The following is a 20,658-nucleotide window of genomic DNA, read 5'->3' as shown; positions in this document are numbered from 1 at the left end:
TTGGGAGTACTTATTCCTATAATGGTCTATCATTAGATGTAGCCTAATTGTAATTAAAAATAAATTGTGGTAGATAAATAAGAAAAAGAAATCATAGAATTATAATCATTAAAATATATAAAAACAAAATACCCAGTTACAAAAGCTACAGTATTCAATTTGTTAGATATCAAGATAAAATGAGTATATGGGTGAAATTTCAAACTGGAAAACTGGCTCGGATCGGATCGAATTGAGCCGGTTGATTTGTTTTGAATCGATTCGGTTTGAAACCAGTTTTTATATTGTAAAAATTGGTCATATCTGGTCCTATTTTTGTTGTACTTTTTGGGATTGGACCAGTTTTAAAGTATATATATATAAATTAAAATTTTAATATTATATAAAATATTTTTATATATAATTATATATATGAAATTTCTATATATAAATATATCATATATAAAATAATTTTATATTATAATTTATAACATAAAATTTTAATCTTAAATATGAACATTTCTAATTTATTTGATCATATGTTATAAGAATTATAGCATAATATAATTAACTTAATATGTTAGTATTAATACTATGATATTAGCATAACATTATAATTTATAGTAGTAACACTATAATACTATGATATATTAATATATAATATAAATTAACATTTGATTAAAACAAAAAATTGGACCGAACTGGATAGAAACCGATAAAATCGAAAGTACTAGTTTAGAAGGATAACTGGTGCGGAATCGTTTATTAAAAATGCAAAACATATATAACCAGTTTGATTATAAAAATTCTACAAAACCCAACGAGTTACACCCCAAAATAATAATACTTGGCAAGTTTAGTTGATATTTACATAATTCAGTGTGGGGGTGCCTCGTGATTTTTGGTTAAAATTATGCTTCCTAGACCTTATCCATGATCTAATGCTAATGCTTTTAGATGTTGAGGTAATCTCAAATTATTTATAAATAGTAGTTAAAAATAATGAATAGTAATAAAAAATAATGAATAATTTGTGAATAGTAATGAGGTAGATCAGTCTCAATAACCAAACATAACCTTAAGCAATCTCCTAGAGACTCTATACTTCAATCCTTTTTACACTTTGAATCCATGTGTTTTAGAATTTGTAACATAATTTGATTTATAGAATAATTTAGAACCCGTTTAAATGTTAAGTTTAGTTAAGATGAGTTAAGTTTTTTTATAAATAATAGTAACTTAAGATGATGAAATGAGTTTTATTGTACTCACTTAATATGAATTTAGATGTTAACATGAGTTTAAATATATTTTAATATTAAGATAAATTTAATTATATTTTAAAAAAATCATGAATGTCATGTGTAAAGAAATAATGAGTAAAAATAGATCGTAGGTGACGTTTAAAGACAAAACAGTATCTGCTTTTAACGAAGAAAAAATTTAGTTACAAGCACAATTGTGTATTAATATGTGCACCAATCTATTGTGATTGGTCAAAAAGTAAATTTTATTAAAAATAATGTTAATTTAAATTTTAAGTATGAATGAATCAATATTAATATATAGATTAGTACGTAATTTTATTTATATATAATAAAACTCTTTACCGGATAAGTTTTTGACTTCACTCAAAAACAAATTTATAAAATTATTTTTATTATAAAATATATACCCAACTTAACGTAGGTGCAGGTTGAAAGGACGGAGCGGGGGCCAAGTATTCCAGTTTTTGAGTGAAGCCCGCGCTGCCACGTAAAGGAAAGCAGCCATGAACAAGAGCAGCCTTTAAGGAAACGGAAAAAAACACAAAACAAAAAAACCCGACAATTTCAGCACCTTCGTGATTCAGAAAACCACAACACAGAAACAATGGCATTGAGAGGAGCTGTTGCTGCGGCATGCAACGTTGGGGGAAGACAGAGGAACACATCTCTCCTATCGATTCCTCACTATCTCGGATTCAAATTTAATCGACTTCCCTCACATCCTCTCCATAGATTCACAGCCTTTCCTATGCACCAACCCGGTGAGTCTATTTTGATTCTCGTATTTCGTGCTTTAAACTCTTCTTGGTTGTTTCCGTTGAAATATTAATATGTGAGCACGAAATCACATAATAATCGAATAATATTTGGATGGTTTATATAATCCATTTAGGTTCAAACTCATAATCTTTTGTTCAGCTGAAATTCGTGCAAAAACACTTGGTCATTCTCATTGTAACCCAAGTTTTGGATTCCTTTTACAAGTTTATATCTTTTTAGTCAATAATCTGATTAGTCACACAAAGAACTGAAGAAACTTAATTTGGTGGGTTATCGAGATACTTGAATTTGTGCAGCGCTTAGATGCCCAATTCGTGCTGTAAGTGAGGCAACTGCCAATCCGGTAACACCCAAGAAGGAAGTTGGAGAAGAACCACCTCCGAATTGGAAGATCAAAATGCTGTACGATGGGGACTGCCCGCTTTGTATGCGTGAGGTCTACCTTGAAGGACCTGTTCTTGTTCTTGCATTTTATTTTAGCTTGTATTAACATGCTGATTAATTGGTTATTAAATTATTTATCGTGGAAGTTGGTGATTTTAATATTTTGATGATGTGTTTGACTTCATTATATTGTCAGGTTAACATGCTCAGAGAGAGGAATGAGCGCTATGGTACAATCAAATTTGTTGATATAAGCTCGGATGATTACTCCCCAGAGGAAAATCAAGGCCTAGACTACAAAACTGTATGATAACTTGTTCTGTTTTTCCCCCTAGTTTTTATGGATCAAAGGGTTTCTCCTGGAAAAATCCAACCTGAGAGACCTTGTAGCTCTATAGTTTTAACTCTGTAGATTGCAGACAGAGCAAGAAACTTTGTAGCATCTATAAATCTACCTTGGGAAGCATCTCTTTTTCGGGTTTATAAGATGCTAGTGAAGAAGTTTTGTTTGTTGTGCAGGTTATGGGAAGGATTCACGCAATCCTATCTGATGGAACTGTAGTCACTGATGTTGATGTACGCCTATTTCTTACCTTCACAACCCCCCCCCCCCCCCCCCCCCCCCCCCCAAAAAAATGGTAGTATATTTACTGTGTCAATGCTCCAAATTTATGTTTTCCTTTCTCTCTAAACTTCTATTAAGTACTACTGCAATATCTTGTACTTTTATTTTTAGGGTGTACGTGTAAGCTGCGTGCATGTGTGCATGTTGTCTATGTGAAAATGAACCAGTATGCGTTTCAACAGTCCAAACTGTGGCTAAATCTAAACTTAGAATATTAATGGGAATTACGAGGAAATTGTTGAAAAGAAACACAACCAACAGGTGCTGAAGCTTTAAACAACTACAGGAATCAACTAGTACAGTCTGGAGTCATTTAGACAATCATGTTCGATTTGAATATCTGAACTCTGCCTAACTGCAGATTAAGGATATGGAACTAGTAAATACCACTGTTCATCGTCAGGATTTCCACCACTTTATGCATAGCGAGTGTACTGAGGACCCTAAAGGCCAGTGGGCAATGCCACCATCAGGCGTCAGCTAATCACCCTGTTGAACTAATTAACATGTGATCACGTTGGTTCTCACTGATCCAAATGACTTGTCTGTATCCTTTGCAATGATGAAAACAGTTTGGAAAAATTACATTTTGCACCCCCAAACTACCACTATTTTTTCAATTTGCACCATAGACTGTCAAGACTAACAATTGGCACCCTAATACCACAACATGACAATTTACATGATGGGTTAAGATTTTGACCGTTACGATTATGTCATGTCTTGTTTTTCATCGATCTTAAGGCTCAAACCATAACTGAGGGTGAAAATTGCCATATGGTACTTTAGTATGCTAATTGCCAGTTTGCATAATTTTGGGTGTAAATTAAAAACGGTCGAAGTTAGGGGGCGTAAAATATAGTTTCTCCAAACAGTTCTGTCAATGGGAGATGTAACTATTGTGGGAATCATTTGGAAATTTTTAGATATGGATTAATTTTGGACAAGTTTAGTAAGATAAGACATTGCCTTTCTGTTGTTACTGTTTTCTTTATATAACATGCATTTCTATCTAGAAGGAAAAAAAAAAAAAAATCATCAAATGCAACTTCTGCAGGCATTTAGAAGGTTATATGAACAAGTGGGTCTTGGATGGGTTTATGCCATTACCAAATATGAACCTGTAAGTTTATCTGTTCTTCCAGACTTACCTGGAGTTCAATTTGAATGCTACCACCTATAGAAACAGAGGTTTTGGATAAATCTCCTTGTCCTTTTTTCGTACTGGAACTTAAAATAACCTTGAGCATTTAACAGATTGCAACAGTAGCTGATGCCATATACGGTGTTTGGGCTAAATATCGTCTTCAAATCACAGGTAAATTCATATTGCCTGAACACTTTTGTATGATTATTTCCTGGAAGTTATTATGTCTTCTTTGCTTGATGGCCAGAGATGCACCAGTCATAAGAATCCACACATTCAAGTCCATGATGTTTTTCACTGTCATGATAAGCAATTATTGTTTTTATAAGTTTTGAATTGTAAAAATCCTTGATTGCAGTTGTCTGATGAAAAATTCTCTTTGCTCCTTTTAATGAATGCTGCCTTCTTTGAAACCTAACTTAGTTGGTTACTGATACAATTTTGCTCTGCTCAATTGAACTATAAATTATAATATATGATGCAAAACTTATATCCTCGTTTTTTCTAGGGCGGCCATCTTTAGAAGAGGTTTTGGAGGCTCGAAAGAAGAACAAGGTTGACATACTATGCATCTGCACGGGTTATAATGCCTGCATATATCGATAATGAACTGAAGCATGCATACATTTGAGAATAGAATATATCAAGAATTAACTTAATGTAACCAGGTTCTCTAGAGAATAAAACTATCTGCTGATTAAACAAAAGAAGAAGAAACTTATTAACTAACCTTTTCTCTTGATTCCCCATTCCTCTCTCTCTCTCTCTCTCTCTCTCTCTCTCTCTCACACACACACACACACACACACACACACACACACACAAGAGGCTTGGATGATGTATGTTGACTCTCTGCATGGCTCATTTATCAGATTATCAGGTCGTTCTCCTAGTCAACTGTATATTTTACATGTAACCAAATGAAAAGAGCTATAGTTCAAGTAATAGTAAACACGGGATGCATGAACATTAACTACTAGAAAACAGAAATGACAATGCTAGCTGAAGCAGTTTTGCTTACACGTATTGTCCTCAATAAAATGTTCCATAATTTATATATTTGAGGTATCTAGTGCTGATAGATCGATGTTTGGGTTTCTGTTTTCATCACAGGGTGAAGTATGTAATGACAAGAATACTTGTAAGATACGAGCTTGATGGGCAATTGCCAGAAGCAGAGTTTTCAAGGCCCCCCCTCTTTTTACTTCAAAATAACATCTTCAAAATGAGCTGTAATTTTACAGTCTACTGCTATCATTTAGTACAGTCATCCAATTGTAAATTCCAAATTCAAATGCAATCCCCTATGCTCTTACAATGTATAAGTTATGATATTCTACTTTTGTCAGATAGAAGAAGGAGAATATTAAGAACTCGCATAAGTCTCTAATTACTACCTTAGAGCTTTTGGTCATCATCCGGGCCAAGTTCCAAAGCAGTTAATATTTGATTGTGTATTGAAGTTTGTTATGTGCATGGCTACAAAAGTGATCTTCTATAACTAGCGACACTACGGTCATCCCATTGAAATCGATGACAAAGGCACTGATACCACGCGAGGTGTCTTAAAGAGCTGGAAGTCCTCTCTGTGAAATCAAACCCTTAACGCAGGCAAAAGAGTTGCCTGATTGAAATCTTTTGGCATTGAATCCGCCATTGCCAAGTCCAAATTTTGACTAATGTAGAGTTTTTAGCTAAAATCTAAACCAATAGAGATAGTGACCTACATTGGACTAGCTATTCTAAAGTCCAAATAATAATATAATATTATATATTTAAATAACAATTTTTTTTAATATTTTGCAAATACACTCCATTTTTAATCAATAACTTAATTTTTACTTAAAATTTTTGTTTTCAACTATAGAATCAATTTTAAAATTTTTGTGATTTTGACATGGAAGTTTTACATAGTTTCCTGGAATAACATTTCCTCTTGGAGAAAAAACATCTGAAAAAAAGATCAATAATAACATTTCATACAAGTTCTTATAATAGCATTTCAGTAGCCTACGATTCCTTATCATCAACTTTTTATAATATCAACCTATAATACAAAGGCCAAGCCGCAGCCCACAATCCACTCTATTTCAGTCTCTACCCAACATATCCACCAACATTTCCAGTTCTTCAACCAGCAACTCTTTCACATTTCAGTATCAAACCAGTTCATAAACCAACAAATTCACTCCACTTTAGACCTCGTGAATCTCTCTCCCCCCCCAACCCCCAACACCACCACATATCAGACCAGTTCTGAAAATGAAGCAAACAATAGATAAAGACCTGTTCAGTTGACCCAAGCTAACTGAGATCCTTGCTGCCAATTGCAGCTGAAAGCTCCAAAAGAGGAGTTGGGTTATAAGTCCAATGCTAGAATCAATTGTTGCATGAGGATAAAGATATTGAACATCCAGCTGAGGTACAAGACACAGAAAATGTCAAATATTTAACCATGAATTTGTGCAAGAACAGTCATGCACTATCTGAGATATATTTACCTACTAACTACTTGAGGAATCTGTGCAAGAAATTATTCTGTAATAAACACGTTACTGTTTTGGGTTTCCACTGGTCAATTAATTGCAAAAACAAAGTAAAATAGACTGAAATAACAACTGGGACCCAAAAAAAACAAAAAAAAAAATCTATACTGGCTAATTGGGAAAATCACAATCATTCTAGGGTCATTACAAATCTCCCGTGACCAGTCAATGATGAAATCATGTCATTCATTTACTTGTGCAGTTGGGTCTATAATATGAATTGTGGAGACATCCCTTTGGGTTTAGTACCATATTAAGTTTTCACCCACTCTGTTTCAGTTTTAGTGAAATGTGGGATGTAATATTTGGAAGTTTCAATTTATCTCTAGGTTAAGAGTTCATCCATACCTCCAAAGTACTCTAGGCCTCAAAATGTGAAAATAGGAACCCAAGTCTAACTTCTGGGCATATTGAAACAGAGTAGTGAATTGAGAATTCTTCCCATTATGTTCATCATAGACATTACAACTTCCACAGAGAAAATGAGAATATTGCAGGAAAAATTAAAAAAAAAAGTATTATGTGGGGACTTGATCTACAAGTTTAGAACTGTATTTTTTAGAACTGTTTTACAATTTCCTTATACCCAAGTTACAGTTTTTGGGGCTGCCCAATATTGCAAGAAAAAAAAAAGGACTAGACAACTTCCTTGTACCCAAGTTTAAACTGTTTTCTTGCTATTCCGAATAATTCTTTTCCTTGTATGGCTTAATGCAGAAATTTAATGCCCTACCAACCAGAAAAAAACTAGCATTCAAAGTTTAATTAGAAAAAACGTAGCCAACGAATAGAGAAGAGGGAGAGAGGAGCAAGGAAGAGAGATTACCATTTTGGCTAGAAGATCGACGGAGAGAAGGGGGCTTGTAGGTTGAAGAAGAGATTCTTGCGATGGAGAGAAGTGGGGTTTGTCTCGATCGAAGAAGAGAAAGGAGTTTCGGGAGAAGAAAGAAAAGAAAAGGAAATGCGGAGGTTTCATTCAGAAGAAAGAGAGAAAACAACGGAAAGAGAGCGGGAGTTAGATGAATAATAAAATATAGATTTGGTCCGTGAACAGTAACTCGCCAGGTATGGTGAGTGGCTAAGATTTACTGTAGTTGAAGTCTTAAGCTTTTGATATATAGCTAGTCTGATGCAGAGGGAAATAATCACAAGATTCTAAATTTTGGACTTGCATTGGGCAATGGCGAGGCCATTGCCAATGCTCTAAGTTCGTTTCAAAATGCTTTATCTAAGGTGACATTGTGCCAAAAGTTGCTTCTACATTTATTGAGAACCCAAAGGTAGAATTGTTTTAATTTTTAACCAGACCAAACTAGAACTGAAAATAAGATGCTTCTGATGTGTCAAATGATATGCCAGAAAACATGCCAAACCAAATCAGATCAAAGATTGCGGTTTATACCCATGTAATGGTCTTTTATTCAAAGTAATCTATCACTTCAAGCTGTGACGAATACTTGCTACCTTTCTTACTGAACATCGAAAGACCAAAACACATCCTGAAAGAGTATGAGTTGGTCCCTACTTAAGTCTAGCATTCTAAAGTATCTTTCCCGGAATTGGATCACACATATCATCATACATACAAGTTCATATGTTCATCAGGCGCCAACCAGCAATCAAGCTTTCTTCCCCACTCCTTTCTCTTTCATCAATTTACCTACAAATTCATTGATGTTCTTATCCGAGCTTCCACCTGAACTAACAGCTCTTATTGCAAGCTTTCTCCATTTACTTGCATTCTCCTTTATCTCTTCACTTTTTGTTCCTACCATAACTTCCATTATACACATCTCTAGCTCATCCCGCGACACGATCCCCTCTTTGTTTTTCTTGGCCTTTACTCCCACCCACCACAACTCCTCCACAAACATGGCATTAGTAGGCTGGTCACTCCACTGTGGAAGTGCTACCATTGGCACCCCTATGCTCAAGGCCTCCAATGTTGAGTTCCACCCACAATGTGTCACAAAGCAACCAACAGCCGGGTGTGCTAGAACCTCTAGTTGGTTGCACCACGGCACAATCAATCCTCTTCCTTGTACTGAATTAAGAAAGCCGCTCGGAAACTTGTCCCTGGAATCTTTTGCAACCAGTAAGAAATGCACATTGCTTGCTATTAAACCCCCTGCAATTTCTTCAGCCTGTTGAGATGTGATGTCTGCCATGCTTCCAAATGATACGTATACCACTGACTTTGGCAGTTGTGTCTCAAGCCATCTCAGGCACTGGTCACTGCTAAGCTCCCAAAGACTGGCTCCATAAGTTCTGTCTCCATTGATCTGCTGGTCTAGGTAGGCTGATGGCACCATTGGACCAATCATCACCAAGGGCCAGAGTCCCTTCATAGCCTTTACTAGCTTTTCACCAGTAGAGAGATAAAATAAGATGTATAAATATGCAGTACTTACGACTTAACATAAAGAAACGAAATACATAAAGCACTCATTATCTGATTATGCCCTCTATACTTATGTATTGAAAACTTCTACCATTTTTTTTTCCAATCTGCACTCTAAACTATCAAAACTGACAATTTTTAACATTCGAATCTTTGATTAATGGTGTAACTTGTCAAAATTTGATATTTTAAGGACTAAATATCTAGTTTTGATAGCAAGCATTTATATTACAAAAACTGAGATGTTTTTGAGGAAAGTGTAATTTCTCCTTATATATTTCGTATTTATTCATTATCCAAAATTATGAGAAGCTGTAAAATTTGTGAACTTCCTTTGGCTCTACTCCTATCAAAACAACAATAATATAAAAAAGTATGATTTTCATTCTTCATCTTCGCCTTCTTCTTCTTTTCCCTCTCAACATCTTCTGTTTCTCAATATCTCTTTTTATCTCTTGGTTCAAATTTATTTCTGTTAGATCATTTAAGAATTAATTCTTCGCTGATTTCCTTAATATGCTTCTTCCTTTCACTCTCCCACCTAAATAGCATCTATTCTCAATAATAGTAAACTACCACAGCAATTGGTACTCTTAAAGTTAAACATAAAATCTGTGAGGGTTAAATAGAGCAAAGTTACCTCACTTTCCAGCTCTTCAAAACTGTTACAGAACACCCAATCATTCTCTTCCAAAAGGCCAAATTTCTCCAGGATCAATGTCAAGTAAGCAGAGGCACGTGTGGGCTGCTCAATAAAAGCTGGCAAGTTAGAAATGCCAAGGGGAGGAAGGCCAGGCAACAACAGCTGCTCAGTTTCTAGCTTCACAGGCAAAGTCAGGTTACCATGATGGATATGCCAGTACATGGAGCAAACGGAAGCCGAGTTTGTTAAGAACACAGCACCATAGATGCCAAATTGCCTAGCCACTTGAAGAGCCCATGGTAGCAAAGAGTCATACACAATACAGTTTACTGGTGAGGCTGAATCATTGAACTTTGATATCAGCTCTGCTAGAGTTTTCGATCCTACTGAATTGAAAGAATCTATGTAGGCTTCTAGACTTGGAGCTTGCTTAAATCCAGCTTCATCAAAGCCATCTGAGATGGGCTCCACGCCTACTGTGGCTGAATGAATAGACTTGACGGTATAATGAGTAGTGGCCAGAGTTACCTTGAGTCCTTTGCTGGCCAAACGTTTTCCAAACTGGAGGAGAGGATTTATGTGGCCTTGGGCAGGATATGTGAGCACAATGACATGGCCTCTCTGGTTGTTCATTTTCTTGTTTACAGAGATGGAATTTGCTCAGTAAATAGAAGAGATATTCTTATAGGCGTTCTAGCTGAGAGTCCTGAGCAAATTTACCATGAAAAATTATGTTACAACATTGAAGAAGTAGCTCACTGTTTTTGACATTAGGGTCAAAAGTTGTGAATGCTTTTTAGGTAGAAATGGTGGGCTGCTTTGAAGATTTTATTTTGGAAAAGACTGTATTAGGACCAAAAATTTTAGGTTTCCCTGATGATTGTGTGTTGGCCTCATTCCATCACGGAAGGCTACTTTCAATTATTGCAGTTCCATGTCAAAAAATTCAAAAAGCATTATTTCTTCAGTGAAAATTTGGCTTTCCACTTTGATTTGGCTTGTATAAAAATTCAACTGCTAACCACTCTAGATACTGACTAAAAGAAGCAAGATTATGCAATAAGCTCAACCATTCAACGCATGTCAATTACAATATGGCATACATATATAATAGCCAAATATAAAGCGAAATACCATAAAGCTTTCTTCAGCCACAAAAAATGGATTACAATAACCCATAAAAACCCCACCTCGGTTTGATTTGAGATCGCTTATATAATCCAAAAAGGAAATATTGCTTCACAAAATAATGACATTTCCAGTCAGTAAGAAAATTAAAAGCAAAAAGCCCATTTGACTTATCATGTGATCAAGAGAAAAACAGTAAGACCGACAGTTATAATAAGGACCATATATATCGTAGCCTTTAAAACTCAACCTGTGACTTGGCAGCAACAATAACGTTGTTGTTGTTGTTGTTGTTGTAGTCGTCGATCAGAGGGTTCCCATTGGTGGAAATTTCCTTGTTGGGTGAGGGTGGAATCACGAGTTTGGAGCCAAACGATAGTCTGAGCTTGATGGCGGAGTCCGAGTTAGTGAAGCTTTCGCAGATAGAGAGAGAGTTGAAAGCGGATAAAGAAGAAAGAGGGAAGTCTGACTCAGTGCACGAAGCAGCTCGGCTAGCACAATATTAAATAGCAAATAGCAAAAATCAAATGATTTAAGAACCGGGATGAAGACGTGGCTTCATCTAAGTAAATAAATTTAAATGACGAATAAAAATATAGAAAAGATATTTGTAATGTAAATTATACAATTATCGTGTTATCGTTTTTTAAAAAGTAAAATAAAATATTAAATTTATATAAAATATTAATTTTTAATTGTAAATTTTACTTTTTTTTAAATGATTATGTGACGTTTACATACTTCACAATTATATATAAAATTATTTATAAAAATACAATTATAAAAATTATAAAGACAAATGTGGCTTTCAGATTATTTAGATTCAGAAATCATCTCATTTTATTATTATAATTTCTTAAAATTTTCACATAAAATATAATAAATAATTCAATTTTTTTAAATCTTAATTTAATTTTTTTAAATCCTAAAAAAATAATAATATTAAAAAATAATATTTTATTTAATTTTTAACTTTTATCTAAAACTATTTTATCTTACCTCACTGTCCAAACACCCCTCAATCTCCTTAATCTTAAAGAAAAATGATAGTAAAGTTGTTCAAAACTCGTGTTGCATTTGAAAAGAAAGGTTGATAAACGTTAAATCATTTGGAAAAATCTATTTCTTATTAGTGGAATCTTATTTTTTTTTTCTTTTTAAAGAGAGTAGTTTTCTATAATATACAAATCATTTTTATTTAATAGTATTATATTGCGCATGGTGTGTTTCATAAGAGCAAAATTCCATAATTTGAAACTTTTGCAGTGCATATATATATATATATATATATATATATATATATATATATATATATTAACTTAGTTAAAAAGATTTCATAAAAGTAAATTTACAAACTGATGTAGTTTTATATGATACATTAAATCTATTTTACAATATAAATAATTTTACAATTTAATGTACAATATCAAGCCATGTTAATTTGCGAATTTATTTTTATAAGATTTTTTAATAGTAAAAGCATTTCTCTGAATTTAATTGGATATTTTCATAAGTTTAATATGATAATATATATTATATTATAATTATATAGTGAGATCATTGATGATGTGAATTCATGATAGCAAAACTTAACACTTCGGGAATCATATAGTATACAGATGATTCCAGTTGCTTCTCGTTATTTCCGTTTTTCCTAAACCGTGATATTGCAAAAGGGATCGTAGACTTATCCAAAAATCATCTCAAGACAACAAGTGACAGTGTACCCGCCATCTCCACTGCTTCCAGTAAAGGTCCCACCGTATCAGGCGGTAGTTCTTTTCCATCTTTTCCTCTTGTAGGACATGGGTAACGATCAAGAAATTGGTCTCAATTAAATCCATTTTGTTTTCTTTTTCCACCACTATATACTGTTATTTATTGCTTTTGGGCGTTTGTTGGGGAACCCCACTCCCTCCTCATGTATCATCTTAAAAAATAGATAATTAAAAATTATCATGACATTTCTCAGGTAAATCATTAATCCAAGGAAGAACAAAGATTTGAAAATACCATTATTGAACAAATAATTTCATACAAAACTATAATTGGACATAAATGCTAGTGAGTGCAAGCATCCTGGAATTACTGCTTCGATGATTGAGCAGCAATCAATACCAGAAACTTGCCCTGATTCTGTGAAAAACAACTCATATTTACAACTTCATTTAAGCAGATAAAAGAGTTCTCTGATCTTTCAGCAGCTGCCAAAGATACCTGGAACTATGGATGTATTAACATCTAATAACACCTCTAACTTCTCTCACTACAACTGCACGCAAAATTTTTCGGCAGCACTCACTAACACTATATTTGCAAGTTTAATCATACCAATAGTAGGTGTTTTTTTTACTCCATTTGCTTCAGAATCCATTACTGTATTTCTGAGTTTTCCAAATCCTCTTTCTCTTTGAAGCCACACATCTCCTTATTGAGAACCATTTTAGCACACTAAATAGCTTTGTCCATCTCCTCTGAGCTTTATCAACGGCAGCAACAGCTGTGCAACGTGCCAGCAGGAAGTTGTCGACGGCACTCTGGAGATCCGATGGCGATTGTAAAGTGAGGTTCTGAGACTGAAGATCAGTATCAAAAAATTGCAGATGGTCCTCATCACAGAAAGCTTGAGACATGGACTCTGTGTCACAGATCAGGGAGTTGGTGACTTGGCTTGGGAAACTTAAAGCCTGGTGGTCATACCTCAGATCCATACTGTCAATACTGGGCAAGACATAATCATCCAAGCCACTAGAGACCCCAGCAGAATAGATGGATGAAATGATATCCGGAGAAGAGGCGCTTTGTTGTGTAAAATCAAACCCACTAGTCTTGTGAGAAGCCAGAAGCTTACTCCCATTAGAACTCTCTGTCCTTGGTGAGCTCACAGTGTTCATGTGTGAAGAGCCATCCACAAGAGAGGCTTCATCATCAAAAGCGATGACTTCCCCGCAGTGTTCGAATGCAGAAATTACCAAGTTGTGGGCATCAACCTAAAGGAAAATTTTGATCTTAAGAAGTCAGAAATGCACAAGAGAAAGGGACTCTGAAATACAAGTAGATTTGAGGATAATAAGAAGAGTACCTTCTCAGTTTCTGAAAGCTTATCAACCGGAACAAACTGGCACTCTGAAAGGAGTCCCATCACTTGTCCAACAACGTTGAAGACCACACCAGTTTTCGGTTGAGAACTTGGAGGGCAGTACACGTACATCCTCTTTTCAAGTACACATGTCCGAGCATGCTCCACAGTGATTTCCCACATCTTAGCTGACATGCCTGTGCCAAGGATCTGCACGTCCAAAGCCATTACTATAATTACTCAATTCAAACTTCAAAGAGAGCTCAATTACTATATCTTTTCCTGTACTTGGAAATTCTATTTAAGCAGCAGTAAAGTTCAGTTTTTATTATTTATTTTTTATTTTTTATTTTATTTTATAAAAGGAGTACATTGGAGTTCAATGTCTGAGCACAGACGACATATAAATTCTATTAGTTCGTAGGTTTCACTAAGAACACTGATTTGGACTCTTGATTCTAAATGGCATACCATAACCCTGGCTGCAGACTATACACTGGAAATACACCTACAGATGGTGTCTGGACCATCCAAGTGCGCGATCCACCACTAATCTCAAAGGAAACTAAAGGTGTAACTATAGTCATGTCTATAAATCTTCAACATTGACACACATCATGTATGACTTGGAAACACAAGCTAAAATCAAAATCTCCTTATTCCACTGGTGCACCAGAAATTGTCCCTTGTCAGTTCCAAAAAGAAAAGCATCCAAGAGTATCCATTATCCTCGTTTAAAAAAATATGGGCTGTTCAAATCAGTTAACTTTTTCTTGTTTTCTGAGTTTTAACTTGTACGGGCGAGAATATCGATACAGCAGTACACGATCCTTTACAAGACAGACGCTGGAAATAGTACTTTAACTCAAAATTCTAGACATAAATTAGTGAAGACTTCAAAAGGAAATTAATATAGGTAAGTGCAATTTTAATTACGTTTCGGAGTCTGGGAGGGTCTATGAAGAGTAGGATCAAAAAGTCCTTCACGGTGTTGATGTTTTCTCGACTCAAACGCTTGTGGAAAGCTCCATCTTTGCCGATCTTTTCTAACCTCCATACTTCATCAAACAGTGAAGGAGGGTGATGCTTCTTGTACACTGCAACCAGAATCAGAAGTTAAAACACAGTTTCATTTAATTCTTTCTCGAGTTGCTTTAGAAGCCTATGCTCACCATATTTGTCAACAAAGTTGAGATGCTTAGTCTTCAAATTATGCAAGAAAGTCATGGAAGACATGACAAGATAACAAGTTATTCATATTACAAGAGTACATTTAATAGAAGCATTGAACTCGCCAAGTAGACTAAATTCATAAAGATGTGTTTTCAATATTTTTCGGTTTGTTATTTGATCCCACCTGTAATCAATAGCTCTAACGATAAGTGAGCACACGCATAAGGGATTGGCATGTAATATAAGAGAAAATAGTAAAACAGAGAACTTGAAGATTTATAAAACAAAACTTCAATGTGATTAAAAATGAGCTGCAAAATCAACCGCTAATAACACAATATTTGAAGTTTTAAAATTGGTTCTTGATAACCAAAGCAAAAAGTTATTAATAATAAGTACTCACATTCTCCACGGTGATCCCTGACAATAAAGGATTCTGTCTTTGCTTCTTTTACTCTCCTTTCATCAATGTTTTCGACAACTCTTGCACCTAGCCTGAATCTACGGCTTCTCGTCCAGCTTGAATTATCTGTGAAAGAAATATCACTGACTAAACCAGTGCCTTCTTTAAGATTTACAAACGCGTCTCCTGTAAGTAGGGGTTTCTTTCCTTCCCTTTCTCTCACAATGTTGTTCTTGAACTCTTCAAGCGTCCAATTCTCATTCTCATCACTGTCAAAATCACCCTCAAGAACAACAATTTCCACCTTGGCTAAGGATTCTGACCCAGAATTTACAATTTGCCCGGTCAGAATATCGACCAAAGCTACTTGTATGTTAGAACAATCTTCTCCTTCAATTCGAGCTCCAGTAAATACCGGAAGAGAGAGGTTGTTAACGAACTTTAGCTGTAAGCTTCTTGACTCAGACATCTGAACATCATTCCCATAAACTTGTACTTCATTCCCACAAGTCCTGAACAGAATGGCAAAAGATGCGTCATCTATCGAATCTTATTGCTGATGGTAGTTAACATGACAACCTTTGGAAAAGTAATTTTAATCACCAGGGTATTATTTCTTACTGTTTCATGCTGTTCAAATGCTTTCTTAGGGCGAAGTCAACTTCCTCTTTGACCTGCAAATGCAGAACCTCAATGAGTATTGACCAATTATACAACCACCAATTGAAACTGTGACCAATATAAATTCTGAATAGAAACAATACCAAGATTAAGTTAGCCAAAACTCAGAAATGAAAACTTAGTGCTTCATGATACCATATTTCCACTATTTTGGAAAACATAAAAAAAAAAAAAAAAAAAAAAAAAAAAAAAAAAAAAAAAAAAAAAAAAAAACAACCTGCAAAATAAACTCCAAAACCCTTGTGCTGTGCGTGAGAGTGAAAGGTAGCAAGTAAACACCAAAAGAGATTTCATCTCGCAAAAACAATCGCAAGAAAGATATAAACGCAACAAATTTGGCCATGTTGTGTTTTTCCAAACTTTGAGAACATTTAAAAAAATTCAACGTCAGTTCAATAATCTTTTAAATTCCAAAAAAGATGTCATCTTACAAAATAAAGTTTTGATCTAATCATTTGTCTTAATTTTCCTGACCGTGAAAACACAGAACCTAAACAACTTTTATAAAAACCCAAAAGCACATACCATACATATTTTCTTCTGAACATATTTGCACTGGCCCCACTACTTTTAAAAACCCAATAAAAATTATATTGCACCCTTTCCACTATATAAATGTGATATTACCCCATTACCCTTCGATCAAGTCTGTAGTATATAGCATTTTCTATACGTATATATCTCAAAACTTTCTCAACTCAAAAGTACTTTCTAGGGGCCCCGCGTCTTTCACAAAATCCAAAATAAATAATCAGAGTTAAGAAATTTTCAAACAAGAATCTTTATGCCAAACAACAGGAATTTATAAAATAATGAAAATTAAGAAGTAGACCAGAGAAAACAGAACAATCACACCTCTCTAGTCTTTTTTAATCTTGCATGTGGCAAATAGAAACCTAATCTGCCAAATCCAGTTTGATGAATTTCCATGATTAGGTAGGAATTAACTCCTTAGAAGTCCAATCACCAAGGCACTCAGAGTCAAAGTGCAGTAGTTAAAATCCTAAAGTAGCTATTAATGTATCAAGTCAGGAACTTTGTGGATTTGCGAGGTAATTGTATTATCACAGTCTCCACACGTGCTTGGAAGAAGAAAACTAATCGAGCAATGTTCAAACATCATATGGTTAGAATGTTTTCCTAGGAAGAAGAGAGCAGTCATCACGCAATGGAAAGATACTTGTGGCAGAAAATTGTGAAGGTCATCACAAAATGGGCTGACATTCATGTTAGCTGCAGCTTACAAAGCCATGGTACTATGGTAGCATATTACATCTCCGATGCTTAGAAAGGGTCTACATTGAGGACTATATCGATCTTATATTTCAACAAATTGGCATGGACAGAGATAAATTGTTTTTTAACACAATTTTTTTAAGTTCAATATATAACTGTCCAGCCCATTATCACAGATAAGCTTAGCAAAGAAGATAGAAGTACTTACCACTTTACGAATCAGAGGCTCTAGAATGGGCTCCAGCAAATGATGGACTGATTGCATTCTCATGACCTCCATAACAACACTGAACATCATGAACATAATCATTAGAAATCGTATTCACGAGAAAAGTTGTCACCAGTTTGGTCCAGTATATATACCTCATCAAATTCACACACACACACACACACACACACACACACACTACATATATATATATATTATATGTATATATATAAATGAAAAACCAGAAATAATGTCTTCCGGGTATAGAGCCAAGTGCACTTTCATATGCAAGCAGAAACAATTTTCAGTACACATGCACAACGGTGCAATTATTCAATCAGAAACCATTTTCTACTACTTTTCCCCGAAGTTTATAGCAATAATTAATATCCCTTTCTAGGAAACCAAAAATAACATTTGCCCAAAATCACGAACCCTACAGGATTGGAACTCTGACCTTACACTCAACAGTCATTCGCTTGTTACAGAAGGAATTAAGAAGATATCATTTGGTCCAGAAGACCAGTGGCATCGATATTCCCCCGCAAATGTCAAAGCCAGAAACAATGAAATTCCGCATGAGCAAGACACATTTGAGAAAAGTTTCCACTTAACAAGCAAACAAACAAAGCTTAGTTACACCAAGCCCATATCATTTTTACTCCATATAGCAATAAATGACAGTCATAAACAAGTTTCCCCAAACAAGCATAACCCACTTCTTTCCACATTCAATATTCTACTTGCCTCAGACAAGATTTCCAGAAAGAGTAACATAGCAACGATACACAGAAAGAAAAAAATAATCAAAGCTATATTAAACAAGTCCCTCTTACTTCTTCAGAGTAGGAAGCCTCCTACGCTTATCCTGAGGAAAACTCCCATCTGGCCGGGCCTTGACATCCTCCTGGTGCCTCTTATGCGACATCATGAAATCCCAACAACTCAAAACAATTTGGAGGGTGGTGCTGGTGCTGCAGCCAACCAGGAAGATCAACCACAACAAAAAACAATAGAGAGAGAGAGAAGGAAAGAGAAGATAACCAACATGCAGTACAGCAATACCAAACTGGAGCAGCTATATATATACTATGCAAGTAAATCGCACTAAATAACAGTTAAGAGGTAGACTCCAAAATAGTACTCGTACTTTAGTGTCGTCTTTTTATCGACCGTCTGAATTTGGCTGCGTCCGGGATGCTTCTCGGTCATGAGGTTCTCTCCCATATATTATTCTTTTCTTTATCTTGTTTTGGCATTAGTGAGGAAGGTGACACGTCAGAGTGAGAGTGAGAGTGAGGGTGAGTGTGAGTGTGAGAGTGAGGGTCCCGTGTGAGAGATACAAAGCGCGTTTCGTGCTTTGTTGCAGAGAGAAAAAGAGAAAGATGGGGTCCACAAAATGACACGGATTTGCGGGTGAATATACCTTTAGACTATTCTACCAAGCAAGGTAGCTATCAATTCGGCGCGTAACGTGACCAATGCAGTCATCTACTAAGATCGTGTGCCCTACCAAGCGATTTTGCTTGGCCACATTGGATTCCCCCGTTTAGGCTAAGGTACGGTAGGTACGTAAGATAACATTACCCTTTTCTTCCTATTTATCATTTTTCTTTATTATTATTATAAAAATAATAATAATAATAATATTTATAATTTAGACTGTGTAAGTCTTGCATACTTCCTTTAAAAAAATAGATGAATATGAAATTTAAATAAAAAACTAATTTTTTTTAATAATAAATTTTATTCTTTTTTAAAATATGTGCGCGAAATTTATATATTTTAAAACTATATCTAATATTATTTTAAAATAAATATATTTTCAGATTGAATTTCATGTCAATTCCTAGTTAAACGAGAGTTACTAATGAGATAAAAATATAGTAATGCTAAATGTAGTTTTAGGGGGTTTGAATTTTACGTTATCTTTTTTAATAAGATTTATTATTAAAAATTTAATTTTTTTCATATTAATGTCATACTTATTCATTTTTTTTTAAATATATAAGACTTGTAAGGGGAGGTTTGAGGGTAGGGATGAGAATTTTGAGTTTGAGATGAGAGTTTAAAATATTATTTTTAGTATTATTATTATTTTAAGATTTGAAAAAGTTGAATTGTTTATTATATTTTATATGAGAATTTAAAAAAGTTGTAATGATGAGATAATAATTTTAAATTTGAGATGATATTTTGTGTGACTCATTTTATGTATTTATCTCTCTTACAGTTTAGATCAGTCAATAATTTAAAGAAATATAAATAAACATGTTTACAAAAAGTGACAATATCAGAAATTCCAAATTAAACACATTGTATAATTGCTTTCTGTGGATAACATGTAATTTGAGGTCCTACTTCAAGAAAAAAAAATGTTTGTAACGCAAATTCAGCGATCAATTCAAACATTTAATGTGTCAAGTACAATAATCATATCATATATCATAATCCATATTATATCCATATATTACTGGAGTGATATATCTTTAAGAGTAACCCATATATATATTATAAGGCTCGCGTATGTCCTTTGTAAAAAGGTGGATCCCGATGTAAAAAATATATTAAAAAAATCAATTTTTTCTAGCATGACCTACTTTTTTTTATAAAAATAATTTTAATTAAAGCAAACTTTACACAATACTTCTATTTAGCATTACTTATATTTTCATGGAAATAGTTGGTTAGAAAAGTCTTGTTAGCACTAGATTTTAGGAATTGGACACAAAAACATTTCCAAGATTTAAGACTGAGTTTGATGCTGAAGTGATCTCATATGACTTAAATTGATCTATAAATAGTAATGTTTAGTGGATCCTATTGAGATGTGTTTGAATGTAGATAGATTGAGATCATATGTGTTTGAAAAGTTTAACATTTTTATAAAAAATTAAAAAAATAATAGATCCCGTCAATAATTAATTTAAAATAAATTGAATTATTTTCAACAATGAAACATATCTTAAAACTTGAA

The 20,658-nt window shown here is 34.3% G+C and overlaps 3 protein-coding genes across 6 annotated transcripts; 1 reads left to right on the top strand and 2 right to left on the bottom strand.

The window, feature by feature from the left end:
• Positions 1-1,689: 1,689 nt before the first annotated feature.
• On the top strand, positions 1,690-5,558 carry LOC122289640 (uncharacterized protein At5g50100, chloroplastic). 3 transcript variants are annotated; one of them, XM_043096812.1, is made up of 8 exons: positions 1,692-2,008; positions 2,324-2,463; positions 2,608-2,715; positions 2,931-2,987; positions 4,094-4,159; positions 4,294-4,354; positions 4,692-4,738; positions 5,297-5,558. In XM_043096812.1, the coding sequence occupies exons 1-8, from the start codon at positions 1,852-1,854 to the stop codon at positions 5,339-5,341; spliced, it is 681 nt and encodes a 226-aa protein (XP_042952746.1). In that variant the 5' UTR covers positions 1,692-1,851; the 3' UTR covers positions 5,342-5,558. The 3 variants fall into 3 exon arrangements, with proteins under 3 accessions (XP_042952747.1, XP_042952746.1, XP_042952748.1); XM_043096813.1 differs by lacking the exon at positions 4,094-4,159 and having other exon boundaries at positions 1,690-2,008; XM_043096814.1 differs by lacking the exon at positions 4,692-4,738.
• Positions 5,559-6,133: 575 nt separating this feature from the next.
• On the bottom strand, positions 6,134-11,405 carry LOC122289639 (UDP-glycosyltransferase 74B1-like). Of its 2 annotated transcripts, XR_006236212.1 has the most exons (4): positions 11,152-11,405; positions 9,771-10,479; positions 8,132-9,089; positions 6,134-6,600 (listed from the first exon to the last, which is right to left on the bottom strand). XR_006236212.1 is itself a non-coding variant. In XM_043096811.1 (3 exons), the coding sequence occupies exons 2-3, from the start codon at positions 10,404-10,406 to the stop codon at positions 8,349-8,351; spliced, it is 1,377 nt and encodes a 458-aa protein (XP_042952745.1). In that variant the 5' UTR covers positions 10,407-10,479; positions 11,152-11,405; the 3' UTR covers positions 8,095-8,348. The 2 variants fall into 2 exon arrangements, 1 of the variants encoding a protein (XP_042952745.1); XM_043096811.1 differs by lacking the exon at positions 6,134-6,600 and having other exon boundaries at positions 8,095-9,089.
• Positions 11,406-12,881: 1,476 nt separating this feature from the next.
• LOC122288837 (calmodulin-binding protein 60 A-like) lies at positions 12,882-18,754 on the bottom strand. Its single transcript, XM_043095630.1, has 7 exons — positions 18,518-18,754; positions 17,682-17,760; positions 16,178-16,230; positions 15,557-16,068; positions 14,917-15,077; positions 13,984-14,190; positions 12,882-13,891 (listed from the first exon to the last, which is right to left on the bottom strand). The coding sequence occupies exons 1-7, from the start codon at positions 18,610-18,612 to the stop codon at positions 13,265-13,267; spliced, it is 1,734 nt and encodes a 577-aa protein (XP_042951564.1). The 5' UTR covers positions 18,613-18,754; the 3' UTR covers positions 12,882-13,264.
• Positions 18,755-20,658: the final 1,904 nt, after the last annotated feature.

Source organism: Carya illinoinensis, chromosome 12 (genome assembly GCF_018687715.1).
Source record: "Carya illinoinensis cultivar Pawnee chromosome 12, C.illinoinensisPawnee_v1, whole genome shotgun sequence".
Taxonomy (NCBI): Eukaryota; Viridiplantae; Streptophyta; class Magnoliopsida; order Fagales; family Juglandaceae; genus Carya; species Carya illinoinensis.
Note: the sequence above shows the minus strand (reverse complement) of the source record. Positions and strands in the feature narration are given on the sequence as shown.